Source organism: Lontra canadensis, unplaced genomic scaffold (genome assembly GCF_010015895.1).
Source record: "Lontra canadensis isolate GAN:19392208 unplaced genomic scaffold, GSC_riverotter_1.0 scaffold83, whole genome shotgun sequence".
NCBI classification, from domain to species: Eukaryota; Metazoa; Chordata; class Mammalia; order Carnivora; family Mustelidae; genus Lontra; species Lontra canadensis.
In genome coordinates this window covers 4,489,818-4,510,195 of record NW_022631077.1, presented here as the reverse complement: position 1 = coordinate 4,510,195, position 20,378 = coordinate 4,489,818, and the positions used below count along the sequence as shown (strand labels likewise).

The following is a 20,378-nucleotide window of genomic DNA, read 5'->3' as shown; positions in this document are numbered from 1 at the left end:
TATTCCACATTTCACAGTTACAGATTTTTTCGTGCACTCACTAGTTACTGAGCACGTACAATGTATGTTGCAGGCGGTTGTAAGTACTAGGAACACAGCAGTGACAAAGCATGCAAAGATCACTTCCTTGCTAAAACTATACTTCTGGTGAAATCTAATCAATGTCATTGATCAGAAAGGTGATGCTTTGGGGAAGTCATTTTCAAAAAAACGGATGTGATACAACTGCGATGATGGCCTTGACAAAGAAAAAGAAGGTAGTGTTAGAAATAGTGTGCGAAGAGAACATTCAGAGCTTACCAAAAAAAGGGTTTTGATAGCTTGTCTGGAGATCAGGTGAAAGGAGGAGTCAGTGATTCCTCTAAGATTTGAGCCTTGGTAACTGGAAAAATGGTGGACCTTTTAAGAAATGTCAGAAAGGGGGACTGTTTTGGTGGGAAATCATGGTGGGTACTTTGATAACTTCTTGAATATGGCATGGGGCGGGGCTGTTGTGGTGGGAAGTCATGGTGTATACATTGAAATGCTTTGAGTTTGTTAGCCGCCTTTCCTCCAAGTGGAAATGCCCAGGAAGGGGCTGGAAATGCAGATTTGTAACTCAGAAGAGAGGTCACTAACCAGGATTTACTGCAGCCACTGGTATTATTTACTTTTGCCTCTCTTCGAATCTGGGTCTAGGTAAATGAGTTAATATAAGAGCACACTGTCTTTTGTTCAGGCAATGTCATGGGAAAACAGTTCAATTTTAATTTGGTATCACAGGAGTATGTAATGTACCCAAGTAAGCTTAATCAGGCAGTACTTCACCAAGGGGAAGTTATATTCTTAATCCTGGGTAACGGCTATTTTATGCCCTTAGTTTAAGTATTACAATTGTAGCTATCGTAGTAGCATATGTTGTCTTCATCTACATCAATAATTAACCCGTTCTTGAACCTTCCCCCACTGCTCACCTCGGTAATAAACTAATAATAAAATCCACTGCTATTACTAAGAAATATTAATGTGAGCACAAGAGATTTAGGACTAGATTTATACTCCTGAAACTGCTGCAGTGATGATATGTTTTCTGCTCACTGATAACTGGTTTACATTTTTCATGTCTTTATTTTTCAGGGTATTAAAAATGATGATACAGAAAACACTTCTCAGACTATTTTTGTCAGAGCAAAAAGCTTTATCAACTTTTGTGTATTCTTGGAACTTTATTTTCAGGAAATGTTCCATTTTGTCTACCCGAAGCCCAAATGTGAATTGTAATAAATTTTTCTTTTATTTATTAAGTTATTCTAGGATGTCTGCATCGAAGATATTGGATGTAAGAAACCAACAGAGTACTTTGGTTTAGTTTCCTCTGTCTCTTGGCAAGGAGTGCCTTGGTTTCAGGCTGGTAATAGGAAACATACCTGAGAAACAATCAGATACTTTCCTTCCACATTGTGTCCCAATGAGTGGTTCTGGGTTGGTTAATTCAACTGCTAAGCCATATTTCTAAGTGCCAGTTGCTTTGTTTTTCTGCTAAATCATTTTAGAAGTTGGGCTTTGCACCTTGGTTTGCTCACTCATGGTTGCAAGATGGCCGTATCACTTCTAAGTGTCACATCCTCACAAATTAATGATTAAAAGTTGTATTTTCTTTCATTAAAAAATCGTTTTATGGAGATAAAATTTACATGTCATAAAATTCACCCATTTAAAGCATACAGATCAATGGCTTGAGTGTATTTACAGTGTCATAAGCCTCTACTATAATCTAGATTTAGAACACTTCCATCACTCCAAGAAGAAAATTACTCCCCATCCCCTACCCCTCCACCCCTTGCCCTAGGCAGCCGCTAATCAGCTGTCTCTACAGACTTTCCGATTCTAGACATTTCATGCAAATGGAACCACGCGAAGTTTTCAAGGTTCCTTTATCCATGTCATAGCCTGTATCAGTCCTTTGTGACTTTGCCAGAAAGTGTTCCACTGTATGGGTATACCATGTGCTGTTTATTTGCCAGTTGATGGACTTAGTTTGTTTCTACTTTCTGGCTGTTTTGAGTAATGTAGGTATGAACTTTTGTGTACAAGGTTTTGTGCCGACAGGTTTTCATTTCTCTTGGGCGTGTATCTAGGTGTGGGACTACTGGGTCATGTAGTAGCTCTGGGTTTAACATTTTAGGAATTGCTCATTTTTTTCCCCAAAGGGGCTGTATCCTTTTACTAGTCCCTTCAGGAATTTATGAGGGTGTCCCATGTCCTGGTCAACACTTGTTATTGTCTATCTTTTTGTGTAGCCATTCTAGTGCGTTTGAAGTAGTACCTCACTGTGGTTTCATTTGCCTTTCCCTGATGATTAGTGATATTGGGCATCATTTCATGTGGCTCTCGGCCATCTGTCTGTATTACATTTTCATTTTGGTGAAGGTGTTGCTTGATGTCCAAAACTTTTTGATATGGATGAAATTTCACTTACCAAATTTTTTCTCTTACTGGTTGTGTTTTTGGTGTCATCTCTATTTTTTACAGCAAAGACATTTTTATAGGTAAATAATACATGAAGTGCCCAAACCACAAATAGTTCATTGAATTTTCAGAAAGTAAACATACCTATGAAAAACCGACAGATTAATAAACAGAAATAACCAGCAGCCCAGAAGCTGCCTTTGTGGTTCCTCCAAGGTTAACTGTGTTCTTGACTCCCAGCATCATAGATAAGTTTTGCCTGTCTTGGGATTTTATATAAATTGAGTCATGTAGAAGTTGTTCTTCTGTGTCTTACATTTTTAAAATCCTGCATTATGTTCAGAGAGTTTTCTACACTCTGGTGTATACTTTCTGTTTGCTTACTTTACTCTCAGAGTATATCATTACATGAAGTTTCCACAGTATCGTTTTCTACTGTTGATAAACATTTAGATTACATTCAGAATCTGGTCTGTTAGGCTAGAGCTTCTGTGAATATTCTAGCCTTCTGGTGTGCATGCACCTAGAAGGGTAGCCTGGGTTGTAGGAAAGGCATAGTTCAGCTATAGTGGATGCTGCCAAGTAATTAACCAAAGTAATTGCCATAATCCATGCTATTACCAGTCTTAGGAATCCCAGAAGACTTCCTCATCCCTACCAGCCAGCAGAATTTCCCTCATGTATCGTTGTCCAGAATTTCTGTATATGCAAGTGCCTGAAACAGTCATTTCAAGGTCAATGACAAGGCTGTAATTCTTAGCTTAATCAAGTTCACCCTGTGGGGCTGAAGAGGGGCCTAGTTTTCCCATAAGCACCTGCGCTTGTGATACATAAATGCCACTGAAGTTCTCTCTGCATGGAGGGAAGAGGAGGGAAAGGATGGCAAGTGGAAGTCAGCTGTGTCTGCTGAAAGTAGGAACATCCAGACAGACCAGTTAGATGTCTACCAGAAAAGTGGCTTTTTGCTCCACAAGATATCTCTTCTGGAATTATTTTCAAAATCGAACATGCCTTTGGGTTTCAGGTGCTCAATATAGGAAGTGCTCAATAAATATTTTCTATAGTGGTTATGCTTTCCTCATTTTTAAAAAAAGATATTTATTTACTCATTTGACAGAGAGATCACAAGTAGGCAGAGAGAGAGGGGGAAGCAGGCTCCCCATTGAGCAGAAAGCCTGATGCAGGGCTTGATCCCAGCACCCTGAGATCATGACCTGAGCCAAAAGCAGAGGCTTAACCGACTGAGCCACCCAGGCACCCCTGCTTTCCTCATTTTAACTTGTATTTTTCTAACATTACATTTTCATTAGACCTGCTATAATAAATTGAATGTTTACCTTTGTACAGGGTAGCGAGTCCTCAGTCTTCTCTTTGTCACAGTGCCTTATTGAAAATGTGCTGGGGGTGCTGCCTCGGTGGCTCAGTGGGTTAAGCCTCTGCCTTCAGCTCAGGTCATGATCTCAGGGTCCTGGGATCAAGTCCCGCATCAGGCTCTCTGCTAGGCAGGGAGCCTGCTTCCTCCTCTCTACTTGTGATCTCTCTCTGTCAAATAAATAAAATCTTAAAAAAAAAAAAAAGAAAATGTGCTGGGAAATGCTCACTATGAAGTAGTTACCATTTTCCCACAGAAACAGTGTTTTCATTAAATTTTCATTCCTGTTTAAGGCTTAACCACAAATTAATTAAAAATCTCACATACAGTGTTCTACAAAAGCAGAGGTAATAAAGTAACTGTACACCTGTGGAATAATTTCGTTAGGCAAAATTATCTTCTGAGCTACATTACTGTCGAGCAAGGAGGTGTCCTTGCATTTCTAAGGGGCCCATCTCTAGGACTATATAGATGCACAAAACTAGTTTTACTCACTGCTGTATTTCAGTGGTCTAAAACAAATACATTGCCTATACTGAAGACTTATGGAAAAAAAAATAATTGTTTCAATTAGAATTTCTATCATTTTTTTGAGAGTGGTTTTGGATGGCCAGGATGATAAAGGCATTGAGTAGTCCGGTTAAAAGTACTAGTTTGACTACCATGAGGGCGGACCAGGGGAATAAATGTCATAAAACAGAGACTCTGGTCAGTCTTGGAGAGATAGGCCCCATCGGTAGGCAAATTCAAGGCCTAGATAAGGGCCTCCTTTTCTAATCAGTGTGCCCACTTCTGCTCTCTGAACACTGAGAGCACTGTGGTCATTGGTGATGATTGATTTTGGACGAGGTACCAAGCGTAATCATTTCGTTTCAGAAATGTTTTTCCCCTAAGTCAGCGTGAGCAGCACAAAATTGAAGTGCGTTGCCATATAAACGTAGGTTAAATTTCCTATCTGAATTGTTGTGCTTTTTCTGGTTCACACCCATTCATACCTTTCCAGTTCCTAGTTTGACCTCTTTTTACCGGAGCTGTTTTGGGAGAAGTTCCATCTCAGTCAAGCAAAGTGATACTTTACCTTGTCACAGCATTGAAAAGAAACTTGGACTCCATGTTTGAGGTCATTTGTAGGTGAAAACCCAGTTTTCTAGAAGGCACTTTAAAATAATGTGATTTGCATTTGGCTCCCTGTAGTGTTGCTCCTCTGATAGCAGGAGAGTCTCACAGATTTCAGGGAAACGTGGTTCCCTTCGGTTAGCACTGGAAGTGATGTGGTGTACAGTGATCTTGCTTGAAGAATGGTTCTTTGTGCAACTCTCTTGAGCAACAAGTGAGTTGGATTAGTTTGTTATGACTTTAAAGTAAATTACAAAACTTATGTAAATAAGGAAGTACTTTGTGGGAAAAGCATAGGTGAGGATTTTTGCAGAGCTGTTTGTCTCCAGGAGTAGGGTAGTATTCCGTTTTCATAGTTGTAGAGCTGGGGGAAATTCCTCTCTTGGAGGGGGAGTGTTTTGGTGAAAGTCTGTGACATGCGATTCTATGTGTACATTTATTTCTTTAGCCTGTTAGAGTTCACTCTTCTCAGGGTATCCCGAAGATACAAGATTTTTTTTTTTTTTATTGTTGGAATGTTTTATGTCTGTTGCATTATCTCATGTCCATGGAGTTAATGCAAAATTCATTTTCCTGCAGTCTTCAGAGAATTGCAGAGCCAAGCGTTAACGCTTCTGAAGGCCATCCATGTGCCAGGCATATGCCATATCTTATTTAATCATTAAAATATCCCTTAGAGGTAGATGTTATGTGTATTTTTCAGCTGACTAATCCAGTCAAGAGGCGTTAAATAAGTTGCCCCATGTACATCCGTAATGGCTGAGACTCAGACCAAGTACCATTCTTTTCCCTCTACAATATATGCCTTCTCATATTTCTCCTAAAACCGTTCTGATTTTTGCTCTAGATAAGTACCTTTACAGGAACAGAGAGGATTAAAGGGGATTTTCTTTAACTTTTCTTTTTTTCAGATAAATGTATTTTATTGTGAGTGGTAGTATTTTAAATACTGTAATTGGATTTAAAATATATTTCCTGAAAATTAGGTTAAGAGGCAATGTATTAGGTGTATCAAGTTGGAATATGAAAATTGACAGAGGTATTTTACAGAGAAATGAAATTGTGTTGAATTTTAAGCCCAATTAAAATTGTTTTATGTGCATTCTTATTGCTAAAAAGAGCTTCTTACTGTAATTGTTATCACCAACATATGTGAAACAGTTAATTTATAATAAAGCTGGCACACTTTCAAAGATTATAGGAAGACATTTTCTAGTGCCGTGTGTATTAAGAGTGTGCACTGTACTCTGGGGACAGTAAGAAGCCTTAGATAAGCTTTCCTGAGGAGGATGACATCATCAAATTTGTGCCATATACCTGCAAGGTCGGGGATGAATTTGAAATGCCAGCTGTGGAGGTTAGTTAAGAGACCTGGGCCGTAATTCCAGCAATAGGTTATTGATAGCTTAAACCAAGGAATTGCTCATGGGGATAAGTCACGTGGATGGATTTGGGAGATTTTAAGGAGGTAGAAAATGGCAGGACACAGCTCTTGATTGTTTGTAAGGGAAGAAGATGATGAAAGAAATTTCTGGTTTGGGTCCCTTAACAGAGCTAGGAGCGAAGGTGGGGGGAGCTCTGAGGAGTGCAGGAGGTACTAATTTTGAAATATTTCAGTAGGCAGTTTAGTAAAGGGGTCTAGACTCAGGACAGATTTTGGTGAAAGATGTTGATTTTGGAATCATGGGCATCTAGATGGCCAGTGACACCCTGGGATTGTAGAGGATCCCCCAACAACAATATGCTCAATGGGAAGAGAAGAGGCCAGAGGATGTCTTTCCTAGCTCTCCCCCTCCCTCCTCATCACGTGCTTTCCCTCATGGATTAGCCTGCTAGTTTGCAACTCTGGTAGAAGCGACCCAGCTTTCTATAATGGAAAACGTAGTCCTTACCTTTAACCTTGAGGAAAATAAATAGATGAGTTCAGCAGCAAAATGAGAAAATAACCAAAAGGAAGGCAGATGAGCTTACCTTTGTTTTCCAAGACTTTGAATACAGTTTTCATATATTCCCTTTCTTTTGGCCCCTCCTGTTTCTCCCCACTCTCACTGGCTCTAGCGAGCACTTTCGTTGGTATTTCCCAGGAGCTTTCCATGTCCTATCTCTTGCCCTTGTAAGAGAGTATGATCTGTCCTTCGCAGCAGAGACTCTTAGAGCTCCAGTAGTTTCCCAGGGAGCTCAGAGGGAGTAAGTGTTCATTCACAGCAGGTGTGTGCCTTTGCACTGTGTGCTGTTGGCATCAGGCACAGCCCGACTGGATTACTAGCCATTTCTTAATGTGTACACCCGTCATTCTTTCTCCCTGGTTTTTCTTGTCTCGAGGGAGAACGCGGTTTGTCCTTCCTCCATGCACTGTGGGAACAATCACGCTGCGAAAGCTACCCAGATCAGTCTTCAGCCCTCCCTCTTTGGAGGGCAGAGCTGCCATGGAAGGGTGGAGCCCAACCGCCTGGGCCATCTCCTGGCTCTGTCCCTTGTTAGCTGTGTGACTCTAGGTGGGGTACTTTGCCTTCTGTGCCTCCATTCCCTTTTTATCAAGGTGGGGTGTTGGTGGCGGTGCCAGCATCTGTTCTTAGGAAGAGGATAGTGAGGATTGAAGTGAAGTCAAGTTTGTAGTGAGCGGCGCCTGGTGGAGAATGTCACACATCAGAGCACATTAAATAACTACAGAGACACCCAAAGCAGCCTCCATAATTTACTTTGCAGCCGACCCTTTTCACTGCTCTTTTTATTCCATTGAATTAGAAGTTTTATATTTTTTATTTATTCATATCCCGTATTATAAAAAGATTTGAAGGGCGCCTGGGTGGCTCAGTTGGTTAGGCGACTGCCTTCGGCTCAGGTCATGATCCCGGAGTTCTAAGATTGAGTCCCATATCGTGCTCCCAGCTCCATGGGGAGTCTGCTTCTCCCTCTCATGCTCTCTCTCACTCTCTCTCCCCCTCAAAAATAAAAAAAAAAAAAAAAAAGATTTGAGGTCTTTGTGTTTCCAGTGTTGAAAGCAGTGAGCACTAAAACCCAGGTATTCCTGGTGCTCTGTAAATGTTTTGTTGAATGCTGCCATCATTTCAGAACTCTTTTCTAATGTATTTTTTATTTGGGGACAGTGGGGCAAGAATACACACAGTATTTAGTGATTCACCATACAGAGCGAACAGATGCAGTCCATAAATGACTTCTGTTCTGTAACATCAAGACCCCGTGACACCCCTTAGCCGCCTTTATTTTACAGAATAACAAATGAAATATAGAGAATTTTGGTTATGGCAAGTTAATTGCAGCCCATAATGCACAATTCAGATTTTCTTTTTTCTTTTTATTTTTTTTAATAAAATAAGAGGGGATTAAGAAACAAGATGGGGGATATTTCTTGGAAAACAGAGGCCAATGTGAAAGAATTTGTTTTAATTGTTTTTGATCTTGCATTAAATAGAAATTAATTTAAAATGATGTGTTTGTTTTCTTTGATTCATGACTCCTCCCCCAAGCCTTTTCCAGCCTTTCCTATGAATTTCCTGACCGAAGCTTCTGTTTTTGAGAGAAGAGCCCTAACAGTACTAAGATGCCCTCTTTGAAGAGGACAGCAACATCAAAGCAAACAAAAGGAAATTAGCATTCAAAGACGAGGTCATTCTGCTCTGAAAAAAGATCTTTTTAGAAATTTGAGAGAAGGGACGCCTGGGTGGCTCAGTTGGTTAAGCGGCTGCCTTCGGCTCAGGTCATGATCCCAGCGTCCTGGGATCGAGTCCCACATCGGGCTCCTTGCTCGGCAGGGAGCCTGCTTTTCCCTCTGCCTCTGTCTGCCTGTGCTCGCTCACTCTCTCTCCCTCTGTCTCTGACAAATAAATAAATAAAATCTTTAAAAAAAAAAAAAAGAAATTTGAGAGAACTCAGGTGCCTTTTGAATGGACAATTCTGAACCCTAAGAACACTATAAATAGCTTTTGATATTAATATATTAATAGATGAAGTTGCTCTGAAATGTTTTACCAGACCCTCTTATTTTTCTTCTACCTGCGTAAGAGGATACATAATTAAGTTTAGGCAAACATAACAAGTAAGTGACAGTCAGAGGTAGAATTTCAAATAATTTATTTTCCATTTCATGCTTTACAGAGCTTTGTCACTATTCTATCTGTCTGCACCTTGGATGTCCTTCTCTGCATAATAGCTGCATAATTTATTGACAGTGACATCTTCAAGTGCAGCCTCACCTGAAAATGATACACACTAAATCCCAGTTTATCTGCAGATGAATGGCTGCCTCGTCCAGGGAGGAGATCTGCAGAGAGGGGCTGTTCTCTCTGCTCTTCTGCAATTAATTACCGCTCTCACTTCGTTACTCAAAACATTTCACTTCGTTTCCCGTTCTTTTTAAAAATTTGAATACTTCGCGTCTTCTTTGTTTCAACCCTCTCAGCAGAAGTGTAGCCGAGACATTATCTTTTCTTTTCCTTTTTCTCATTTCATCACTCTTCCCGAGTGCTTTGAAAATGGGTGTTCTGGAGTGTGAGGGAGCAGGGGGAGGTGACATTCTTGGCTTCCCAAACTCAGAATCTAGTGGGAGATGGGGCTGCCACTCTCCATCGTTGAATTTCTCTGGGACGAAGTGAAGCAGTTAAGCAAAATCAGGACACAGAAACCAGGATGGCCCAGCTCAGAGGAAAGTTCTCGGTGACTATATTTCGGCAGGAGAATGGTTTTTGGGGGCAATTGCTTGTGAGTTCATAGGTGCACTGAATACTTCTGATTTATCAAAACTTTCAGTGGCTTGTGATTCTCTCAGGTTTTACCCCTGCCCGTTGAAAGAATAGATTAAAAGAACACTAAAGGCAAAGGTGACTTAAACTCAAGTGTACGGTTTCTTTTTATTTAAAAAAAAGAAATCACTTAGCCCTTACTTGTAGTTAGTCACCTTTTCATTTGTTTTCTGATACTCTCTGCCCACCTTCTTGGATGAGTGGCCTTGCCCTGCTGGTTTTATCCTAACGTCTGCACGTTTTGCCTCTGTGGCTTTCATTCTATTGCCCGTGCCTTCTCATTTATCTTTAAAAATAAATAAATCCCAAATCTCTTCCTCTCCTCATTTTCTTCTGTTTCGTTGTATCTTTGTAGCAGAGCCTGGACACTGTTGATCACAATTTCTTCTAGAAGGATTTTTCTCTCTTGTCCATCAGGACTTTGGAACTTTCTGCATTTCCTCCCGCATATTTGATACTCCCCTTTTCTCATCTCACTGTTGCTGAAAGCTCAGTCTTTTCCCTTCTGTCACTCTCTTTTGTGACTGGATGCACGAGTGAGCGGACTCTAAAGCTCTCTCTAGACATCTAAGGCGATCTGTAGTCCATAACTTCAGCCTGTCTTCTTAAAGCAGTTCTCATTCTGCATCGCTGACTCATGGGAGACCAGTTGGACTGTTGGGATGTAACTTTCAACTCTTCTCTACAAGTGAACTCCTCTTACTTTTGGGAAGTAATACAGGGTGGAAACCCCAGTTATCTCTTTTCCTTTGTATCTATTGGTTCAAGCTGTATCTGTTTCCATCTCCGTCGTGTCCGTCCTCAGTCTGTCTGTCTCTCTATCAAATGCCTGTTGAGGCCCAGGAGAATAGGTAGTAGAGTTTAGGTAAGTCTCGGGACAGGACGGGGTGTGGCATTCTAAATGAGTGGAACATAAAAATGGGGAGGCTGTTGTGAACGGTCAGGAGTCTCACTTGGTTTGAGTATTTTGGAGATAGTTAGGATGGGGAAGGATGAGGTTAGAGAAATTTAATCTTGTGTGGGCAGGAAATAAAGCAAATTAGACATTTTTGAACAGAGGAAATGTGAAAGCTGCATGAAATAGAGCTTTATAATACAAACAATTAGGAGCCAGGAAAGGCGTTGGTGAGTTAGAGATAAAGGGGTTCGGGGTGGGGTCAAGGTCTCAAGCCCAGGAGGTTGGGGCTCCGTGGTGAAGCCGGTAAGAGGGCACCTTTGAAGGGAGCTGACGTGGATCCTAGCGATACTGAACTTAAGCTGACATGAAGCCGTTTGAAAGGAATTGGCCATCAAGCATGTGAGGATAGGAGACTTCACAGAATTTGTGTGAATGAGTGCACAGGGCTAGAGAAAGAAGTTTGTGAGTCATAAGTGCCTTTTTAGCCTTCACTGCCTTTTCCAGTCCTCATGATTCATTCTTTTGTACTTTAATGCTGTCGTGTTATTTATGTTAATAATAAGCCTCATTTATCTTGAAGATAGCTTTCTGTTAGGCTGCCATGAAATCTTCAAACTTATTTTTCTCAATGACAAATAAGTGATTATAAGGCTATGGTTTGTCACAGTTTCATAACTTTGGACAAATTTATCTATCGCTGTGAGTTAAGTACATTAAGATTAACGTTTCACGGGTACTAATGGCAGAGCGGCGTAATCATTTGCAGGAAATTTGAATTTGTGAGCCCTACAGCAAAACTTGTGATTTTCTCTGAAACTGTAAAAGGATGCTTTACAGTTGTTATTGTAGGGTCAGCTTTTTGTTTGTTTGTTTTTGTTTTTGTTTTTTTTTAATAGGAAGGAATGATGGTCATGATGTGGATAAGAGGAATAATGGCTCTCTGCTTTCTTATTTCTCCATAATATGGACATTGTGCTTTTTTTTTTTTTTTAAATTTTATTTATCTGACAGAGAGAGGCACAGCGGGAGAGGGAACTCAAGCAGGGGGAGTGGGAGAGGGAGAAGCAGACTCCCTGCTGAGCAGGGAGCCTGATGCTCCCTGATGGGCTCGATCCCAGGACCCTGGAATCATGACCTGAACCGAAGGCAGATGCTTAACAACTGAGCCATCCAGTCGCCACAATATGTACATATATACCTCACAGGAGGTCACATACCTTGAGGCCTTGTGGTTGGGGGATGGTGGGGGTTGGGGGATGGTGGGGGTTGGGGGAAGAACAGTAAGTGAGGAAAGCCTTGGCTTTGATAGAGAAAACCACTGTCTTCTACTCAGACATACCCAGGTTGGGAAGAAGCCAAAACCTTTCATCTTTTGAGGGTGAGTCCCTGAGGGGAGCGTGGAGAACTGCCCTGTTGTTTCTGTTGAAGAGTTCTCTCTTTTTTTAGCTACTGTTGTTGGTAGCCATAGTGGGAGTTGGGGGTCAAGGGGCAAGAGGGAGGCCCTATGCCACTTGCTGTGCTATATGCTCAGGCTCTGGAAGGCCTTGGTGAGGCAGAGCCCTGCCCCCAGTCATCTTGGGTCCCATGGACCCTGACAGAGTGAGTGGGAGCGTCAGGAGTCCAGGTGGCCCTTGTGGTGAAGGTGCTGTCTCACCCCTAGGCTCCTCAGCCACAGTCAGGGTCATTTAGACGCTCAGGTTTGATTCTCAAATAAGCCACTCTCCACTCTGAAAATTCATCCCCCTGCTTCCTGGCCTTTGCTGCCTGCATATGATTAAGGCTAATGAGCAGGATCGTGCCCAGGGAGAGAAATGGAGGGATAAAGAGAGTCCTTGGGTGGGCAGGGAGAGGTGTGAAGAAGCCAAGCTGGGAAGACACCGCTCTCCTTGTGTCACGGAGCCTGACTCTCAGACAAGTCAGTGACTTGTGAAGTTCACAGAGCTAGAGAGCTGTGAACTGAACCAAGACTCTAAGACTTGATTGCTGGTGCACAGACCTTTTGTGAGAGCATGTTGCCGCTCAGAATTTATCAATAGGGTTGCAGAAGTGCCCGGTGTCCCCGCGTTGGTGCTCTGTAGTCTTCTCCACGGGCCAGACACACCCCAGAGCCGGTGTCTACCATTAGGCTTTGAAGTTAGCTTCCTAGCTTCCACTTCCCAGTTCCCTCGACTGATAACAGCATCTGCTTGGACCTCTGCGATAGCCTCCCTTTGACTGGATGGGCCGCTTCATCATTTTCTAAGCCAGGTTCTTTGTGTCCCACGCCTTGCCCTTCAAACTCTGCTGTCCCTCCGCAGATCTTGGAGCACCTACCCTCACTGTTGTTCGTATTCAGGAATAAATACACGTGCTTATATGTATTTGATCTAGGTCTGTCTTTTTCTGTGTAATTATTTTGTGAGGTATAGGGAAGCTAAAATTTTAAAAAAGGACAAAAATAAATGAGCAGAAGTTCTGGTATGTATTTTCTGATCCTTTGTGAATTGTTTTGTCCCTCCGTGCCCCTTCCCTACAGCAACCCTGCTTAGGCTTAGGAGAGGAAATTCCAAACACTGTCATTTTAATTGTCAGGTTCCTTTGTCTTTATCCCTGTGGCTACTTGTCTTGTTCATATTTAAACCTCCATTTGTCTCCACATTTCCTGCTTGTTTACTTGTCTGTACAACCTGTGCATAGGTCAGGGTTCTCCAGAGGAACAAAATATATATTGAGAATACATATCTGAGACAGAGAATGGGGGGAGGGAGAAACTAAGATTTGTTTTAAGGAACTGGCTCATGAGATCACAGGAACTGGCAAGTCCAAAATCTGCAGGGCTGGTCATAGATTGGAAACTGGGGTAGAATTTGTATGTTATAACCTGGAGGAGGGAGTATTTCTTCTTCAGAGGACCTCAGTCTTTGCTCCCAAGCCTTCCATGAATTAGATGAAGCTTACCCACATTATGGGGATTAATCCACTTTACTAAAAGTCTACTGATTGAAGCGTTATCACATCTTTAAAAATCACCTAGACTTTTTTTTTTTTTTTTTTTTTTTTTTACATTTATTTGTCATAGAGAGCGAGTGAGCACACAAGCAGGGGGAGCAGCAGGCAGACGAGGCAAAAGGAGAAGCAGGCTTGCTGGGAGCCCAGTGTGAGGCTCGATCCCAGAACCCTGGGAATCATGACTTGACCTGAAGGCAGATCCTTAACCCACTAAGCCATACCAGGACCCCAGGATCATGACCTGAGCCAAAGGCAGATGCTTAACCAGCTGAGCCACACAGACGCCCCTCAGTTTCCTTAATTTTAAATTAATGCCCCTCAGTTTCCTTAATTTTAAATTAATTTCTGTGTTCCAGGAACTCACCTATGATACTATGTTACATTTAGTTCTCATGTCTCCTTAGGTCCCTTTGTCACTGACATATTCTCAGGTTTTCTTGTTTCTGTTGACCTTGACTATTCTGAAGAGTACAAAAGATATTTTGTATTAGGTCAAGTATTTTGTAGACTGTCCCTCTGCTGGGATCCGTGTGATGTTTTTTTCCATGATTAGATGGGGTTATGGGTTATGGGGTGGTGGGGAGACCATGGGGGGAACGTGTCATTTGTACCACATCCTGTCAACGGCGCACGCTGATCACTGAAGCTGCTGACCTTTCTCCCCTGGTCCAGGGATCGTTTGCCTGGTTTCTTCACTGTAAACTCACTCCCTGAAACAAAGTCACCGTGTGCAGTGTCTGCTTATGGCGTGGGTACCCTCAATTTTTTAAATGCAAAAGACCGCTAAGCAGGTGTGGAAGATCAGGTGTGAGTAAACAATGTTGCTGAGTTCTAAGGAGTGGCAAGGTGAAACACAAAAAGAAACCAGGGTTTTGAGGGGACTTGTTTTATTTTAGAAAAAAATACCCCATAATATTGCTATGAGAAGTAAGAAAAACGTTGATCTGAACTTTGTGATTTGTCGAATAAAAATAGATTTCAACTTTGGGCCTTCTTTGTTTATTTAATTAAGTTAGTCGGTTCTTATCTGTACACTGTACACTTATCTGTACCACTGGGACTCCATGCTATTGTTGCAGCCAGACGAGGAAAGATTAAAATTGGTTTGTCTTTCATTATTAATTGAAACGTTATGGAGCATTGTTTTCTCAAAGACAGTGTCTTGACAGTTGCATGTACTGGGCGGTCGCGGTCCATGTTGGCTTTTCATAGCCTGTCCTAGCTTGGCCTTGAATGTGGTCTTTTTCTAGGTTCCAGCTTCTATTACAGGCAGAGGACTTCATTGCCTCCCTCTAGCGGTCAGTTTAATAATCTCGCATTCTAGTAGGACAAGTTCAGCTGTAGAAAAAGCAAATCAGTGCCTATTCTCAACGATAACGTACCTTCACATTTTAAGGATGCTAAAATGACATGGTGATTGAATTTTAGCTCTGTCCTTTTGGATTCGAACTGATTTTTAAACAAGGCAGTGTTTTAACGTGGTAAGTAATTATGACTTGATTAAAAGCTGTAGTGATGAAGATAGCATTCTCGGCAGAAGGATGACCTAGCTAGGATGACCTGTTTTCCTAAGGACTTCAGTGGGCATTTGATTTGAACCAGGGAATTGAATTTGGCTTCTTGCCAGTGTTTTATCAGTGCTGTAGGAGCAAGTGCACGTTCTAGATAAACTTGAAAGCCACAAAGCTTTATGAAGCTAAGAGTGAGGGAGTCCCTCTAGAGCACTGTTTGTCATTCCTTCACAGATAAAACTTTATCTCTGGTGCAGGAAATGGCCTTCTTTTAGAGCTCTCCATCAACATTCATTAACAACATTACCATGACTTGAAGAAGATGCCGCATTGTAGGGTGCTCTCTCTGTATATCCTTGGAGAATTGAAATAATTTACCAGAATTTGAGGCTGGCTTTGTCGTGGTTCTGATGGAAATACCCGGTGACACAGTATGTGATTTTGTGGGTATTAATCCCTGGAACGAGTGCTGGTGTTTGTGTCCAGACCCGGGGTTTTGTCCTCTCGAAAACCAGAGGGGACAGCATTTATGAAAGGCAAGGCGACTAAATCAATGAGCCTTCTGCCGGTCTCCTTAGATGTGCTCCTGATGAGGATTAAAGCGGAACTGAAGAGTCCGCAATCTACTGAGCATTAACAGCTGTTTGGAAATAAGTAGGAAAGACTCTTCGAGAATCTGGATTCCAGCAGTGGTCTGTGTGTGTCTGTTTGGGACACTTCCGTTGCATGTGGTACCATAGAGACGTAACAGACCTCATTAAGGAAAAATTGATCTGTCCTTGCGGTTTTCACTAGAAATGCATTAATAACGAGACGACCTGTCTTGTTTCCCCAGCTCCATCTGATCCACTGGAACTCCACCCTGTTTGGCAGTATCGACGAGGCCGTGGGGAAGCCACATGGCATTGCCATTATTGCTTTGTTTGTTCAGGTAAATGGTCTCCTGCTGTGACTGTTCTGTTGTTCAGAATCCTTATTTCTGATTCCTTGGCAGAAAATTTTGTGCTCTCAGTTTTATTACTTCTTAAACTCCTGTGCAGAGAACACAGCTCATTTGAGAAGAGGACACCTGATTCTTCTGGCTCACGAGAGAGCAGCCATATTCACGGGTAGCAAATTGTTCATTTAGTCTGTAGACATTTTTTTCTAACTGAGCTTCAGGGTCTTTGGAGAAATGATGTTGAAAATGTCTCCTGAAGGCAGAGTTCATTTTATTAATGAAAAAGAATTTTAGAAAATGTTTTTGGACCCTGGCACTTGCTGTGAAATTGAAGAAAAATCAATAATGTAATCATGTAGTAGACTCTTTTAGCTCGTTGTTATTAATAATTTTTACTCCAAGATGATTTGAAGTGTCTGATCGAAAACACTGATAAAATAAGACTGGTGAAGATCTTGGTGGATACAGTTAATATAGAGTTTAGGTTTGAGCTCTGTAGTGGGCAAAGGATATTAAATAAATTTTGTGAAACATATTAAAAACAGACTACTTTCAAAAGTAAAAATTTTTTTTTTTAAAGATTTTATTTATTTATTTGACAGAGAGAGATCACAGTAGGCAGAGAGGCAGGCAGAGAGAGAGGAAGGGAAGCAGGCTTCCTGCTGAGCAGAGAGCCCGATGCGGGGCTCGATCCCAGGACCCTGGGATCATGACCTGAGCCGAAGGCAGAGGCTTTAACCCACTGAGCCACCCAAAAGTAAAAATTTAATCTAGTCCCCTACCCCTGCCATGAGTCTTTTTAACTTTGTCTTGTCTGTTGGATGTCCTAAAAGATGAAGAGGTAAAAGAGACCCTACTTTCTCCTTCCCCATCCTACAGAATGGTCCTACAAGGGCCAGAGAGGTCGGTCACAGATCACAGTCACACACAGATTTAGTGTCACCGTCAAGACCAGAAACCATTGCTGTAACTGCAGTTCTGCGTGATTCTGGGCTCTCCTTTTGGAGAATGTGAGACTAGAGCAGTCATATGAGAACAGTGATTGTCAGTAACTTAATTTTTCGAAGAAAGTGAGGCCTTTGCAAACCTGCTTTTTTGGTGTCGTATATATTTTAATAGTAATATTAAGCACAGCAGTTTTCCTTTATAAATTTCTCACTCAGATATTTGTCTATTGACAGAAAGGTTTTAGCCTTTTTATTTTATTTTAAATTATTTGATTTTAAAATAGCAGTATCTTGAAAATATGACACCTGTCACAGAATTTAAAAGCAAATTCCCAGAGTTTTAAATGAACCTTCTTACTCTTTACTTCATGGCTTCTTTTTTTCTATAGGCAAGGGCCTATTTTATAACTGCATTGTATAAGCAGAATAAAATCATGTTATCAAGACACTGGTAAAAATGTTTTGATGATTTCTAGTGTACTAAAGTAGTAACTATTGAAGTCTACTTTTGTAACCTGAAAAAATTAATAAAGTGCCCAAATTTGAGAAGTTGAGGCAATAGAAGTAGAAGGCAATGTCTTGTTATTAAAAAATATGAATGAAATAAAATAAAATAAATAACTGAACAGTCACATCAAGAGGAGAAATAAACATGTTCATTTCATCTCTGGAGTTGGAATTCATTAAATATTTGTGAATGGAATTAAATATGAGAATATTCTCACTTACTTATCCTTAGCATAGGTCAGGTGGCATAGGCTGATAGAGCACTAGGCTGAAAGCCAGGGCTCTGGGAACCAGCATCAGTATTCCAGGAAGAAGCTCATGGTTGTAGGCCCCAGGGAAGCTTATGAGCACGTGCACCTGTTCTAACTTTCCCCGAGTTTGCTGTGAGGAGCCATTCTGGTTACCTAGGAGAGAGTCAACTTACAGAAAGTCCGAGAGCAGAATCTCATGAAAGAAAGAAGGACTGATGAGCAGTGTCCACTGAAGCGGAGACGAGAGGGACTGAAGTCCATCTGGGGCTCTCACACTTCGGCAGGAGGAGTGGGAGAACGGGAGGCAGGGGGGAGGTGGGGGGAGGCAGGGGCGGTGAGCGTAGGTTTCCCTTTCAAGAAGCATGGCTCAAGAAAAGAAAGACAGATGGGGGTAATAACTCATGCTGATGTATAGGAAAGTTCTCTTTGTCTCATTTCAAGATCTGCGATCTGCCTATATGTTTATTCTGAGCAAAAAGCATGAGTGCAGATGCAGAGTTTAAAAATACTGGGAAAAAAGGGGATACTTGATATATAAGAGTTCTGGAGGAGACAAGAAGATGCTGGATAGAGAGCTTTTGTGGGTAGACTAACCTCGGAAATGAGGGGGCATCCACACTTTAACCAGAGCAGAGCAGGAAGAAAGAGTGGGTAGAAATAGGATGGATTTAAAGATGAAGAAAGGCATAAAGTTAGAGGAGCTCATGCTTGATGACCTTCATCATCTCTGAGACACGTGAAGCAGAATTATTTCTAGAGCAAGGGAAGCATGGGTGTGGAGTTGGGTTTTGAAATAGCCCAGAGGGGAGTGGTAACAGACGTGACAGTCAGTGTGGGAGACCCACTTGAGACTGAACATCATAGATGGTGTGGCTTGTTTCTCTATCCAAGTAGAAGAGTAGAAAACTTATCAAGAATTGTTGAATTGATCTCTTGCAGAGCAGATGGCTTAGGATGACACAGGGGTGAGAGAATGGAGGATGGCTAGAGAGGTGTCAGGAAGGGAAAGAGACAAAGCCAAGAGGCCCCTGGGAGCCGTGGCTCCTTAGATCAGTGAATGGGGAGAGAGAGAGAGAGGAGAGGGTAAGAGCTGCATGGATGAGAAGCTGTGGTCAAAGGGAATGGTCTTCAGAGCAGAAGTTTTCAGAGGGAAAACAAATTCAGGGAATGTTCTCAGGATGAGTGCCGAGGTAGAATGGGGCTGGAAGCCACGGGCTAGGGGTGAAGACACATTCCAGGGAGTCGAGGTCCTCTTAGTGATTGCAGGAGGTGAGGATGACGAGGGGGTGACCAGTGGGTCATTTTTTAAAAAAGGTGGTGACAGTATAACTTCGTCCCAAGTAGAGCCTGGTAGTATCTGAGGAGGATGGTCCAGTCTGAGGAGGACAGCCTTGTGCCCATGGGTCAGAGTGTGCATCGGAGGGTACCCGCAGGGTACTGACCTCTGCTTTCAGCCTTGACTCTGGGGGAGACCGCACAGCGTCCACTCGGAAGGCCCGGGTGAGCTGGGCCTTGAGCAGACCTGAGGGCTTCACACAGTCCAGCAGGCAGTGGCCCCTGTTGCAGAGGGCACAGTGGAAATGAGGTGAGGTCAGAGTGAGAGGTGGAAAGGCACGGGTCAGGGCTGGGCAGGGCTGATGGGGTCATTTTGGATAGTGAGGGGTAAGGAGGTAATGGGTCTCCAGGTTCTTGGCTGACTCTGGGCACCAGGCTATGTTGTCACCCGGGCTGCTCTAGGATTTCGGGGGCTGGGCTGCACAGAGTAGCATCTATACTCACTTTGTTGGGTGGTTATCACCTCTTCCCACAGAAATCCGGCAAAGACGGAAAGGGAAGAGATGCCACAAGAGCTAGAGTTTGTTGAAAGATTTAAAACTCTTGCCCATGAAGTACGGAATCTTTAGAGAAGGAGGAGGCTGAGATACTACTACTCTCCATAAAAACTGTATTTGATGCTGTTTGGCATTCTAAGTAAGGATAATAGTGGGTGATAGTAATTGAATTAGGACGGTCTATGACCTTTTCTGAGGTCTTTGTTGTCTTATCTTCAACCCCATCGCTTTTATCCTCAGTACCCCACCCCTCCCCCATTGGATAGACCAGGAAGCTGAAGGATAGAGAGGTTAAGTAAACTTGTTTTGGCCTGGACACTGAGTCAGGCTCAGAACCTGGGCATCCTGTGAGGGCAGCCTTGCTCCTGAACCTCTCCAGTATATAGCCCTACTGGATTCAGATAAGGACTCTTTGAAGAGTTGTAATCTGACAGGAGATGCATGGAAGGAAAAACACCGGCCAAGGTGAAGTCCTCCAAGTGCTACCTCACTGTTAAACCAGTACAATGAAGAGGGAGGTCCACTGCCTCCAAAGGTCAGGCCCAGGACTCTGCACTCATTCATGCATTTGCCTCAAGTATTATTTTCTTAACTTTAGAGAATTCATTTTCCATCTTTTGAGCCTGTCTGAGGAATTGCAGACACTTGGGAAATAGTTAAGTCTGGACTCTTTTGAACTGATTGGCCTATCTTAGGTTATGTAAGTGTCTTGTCTTGTCTCTTTCCTCTCTGATGCCCCTTCACCTGGCATATTTCACACTTGGTGCATGTGGAGAGAAATGGAGAACGTTGAGAGGTTGACAGCTTT

The 20,378-nt window shown here is 42.3% G+C and overlaps 1 protein-coding gene across 1 annotated transcript in view; it reads left to right on the top strand.

Moving 5' to 3' along the window:
* The window catches only part of CA8 (carbonic anhydrase 8), an 85,223-nt gene that overhangs the window by 27,728 nt on the left and 37,117 nt on the right, over positions 1-20,378 (top strand). The window contains exon 4 of the mRNA XM_032882608.1: positions 15,929-16,024. Within this exon, the coding sequence (XP_032738499.1) occupies positions 15,929-16,024 (96 nt within the window). The remainder of the gene's footprint in view (positions 1-15,928; positions 16,025-20,378) is intronic.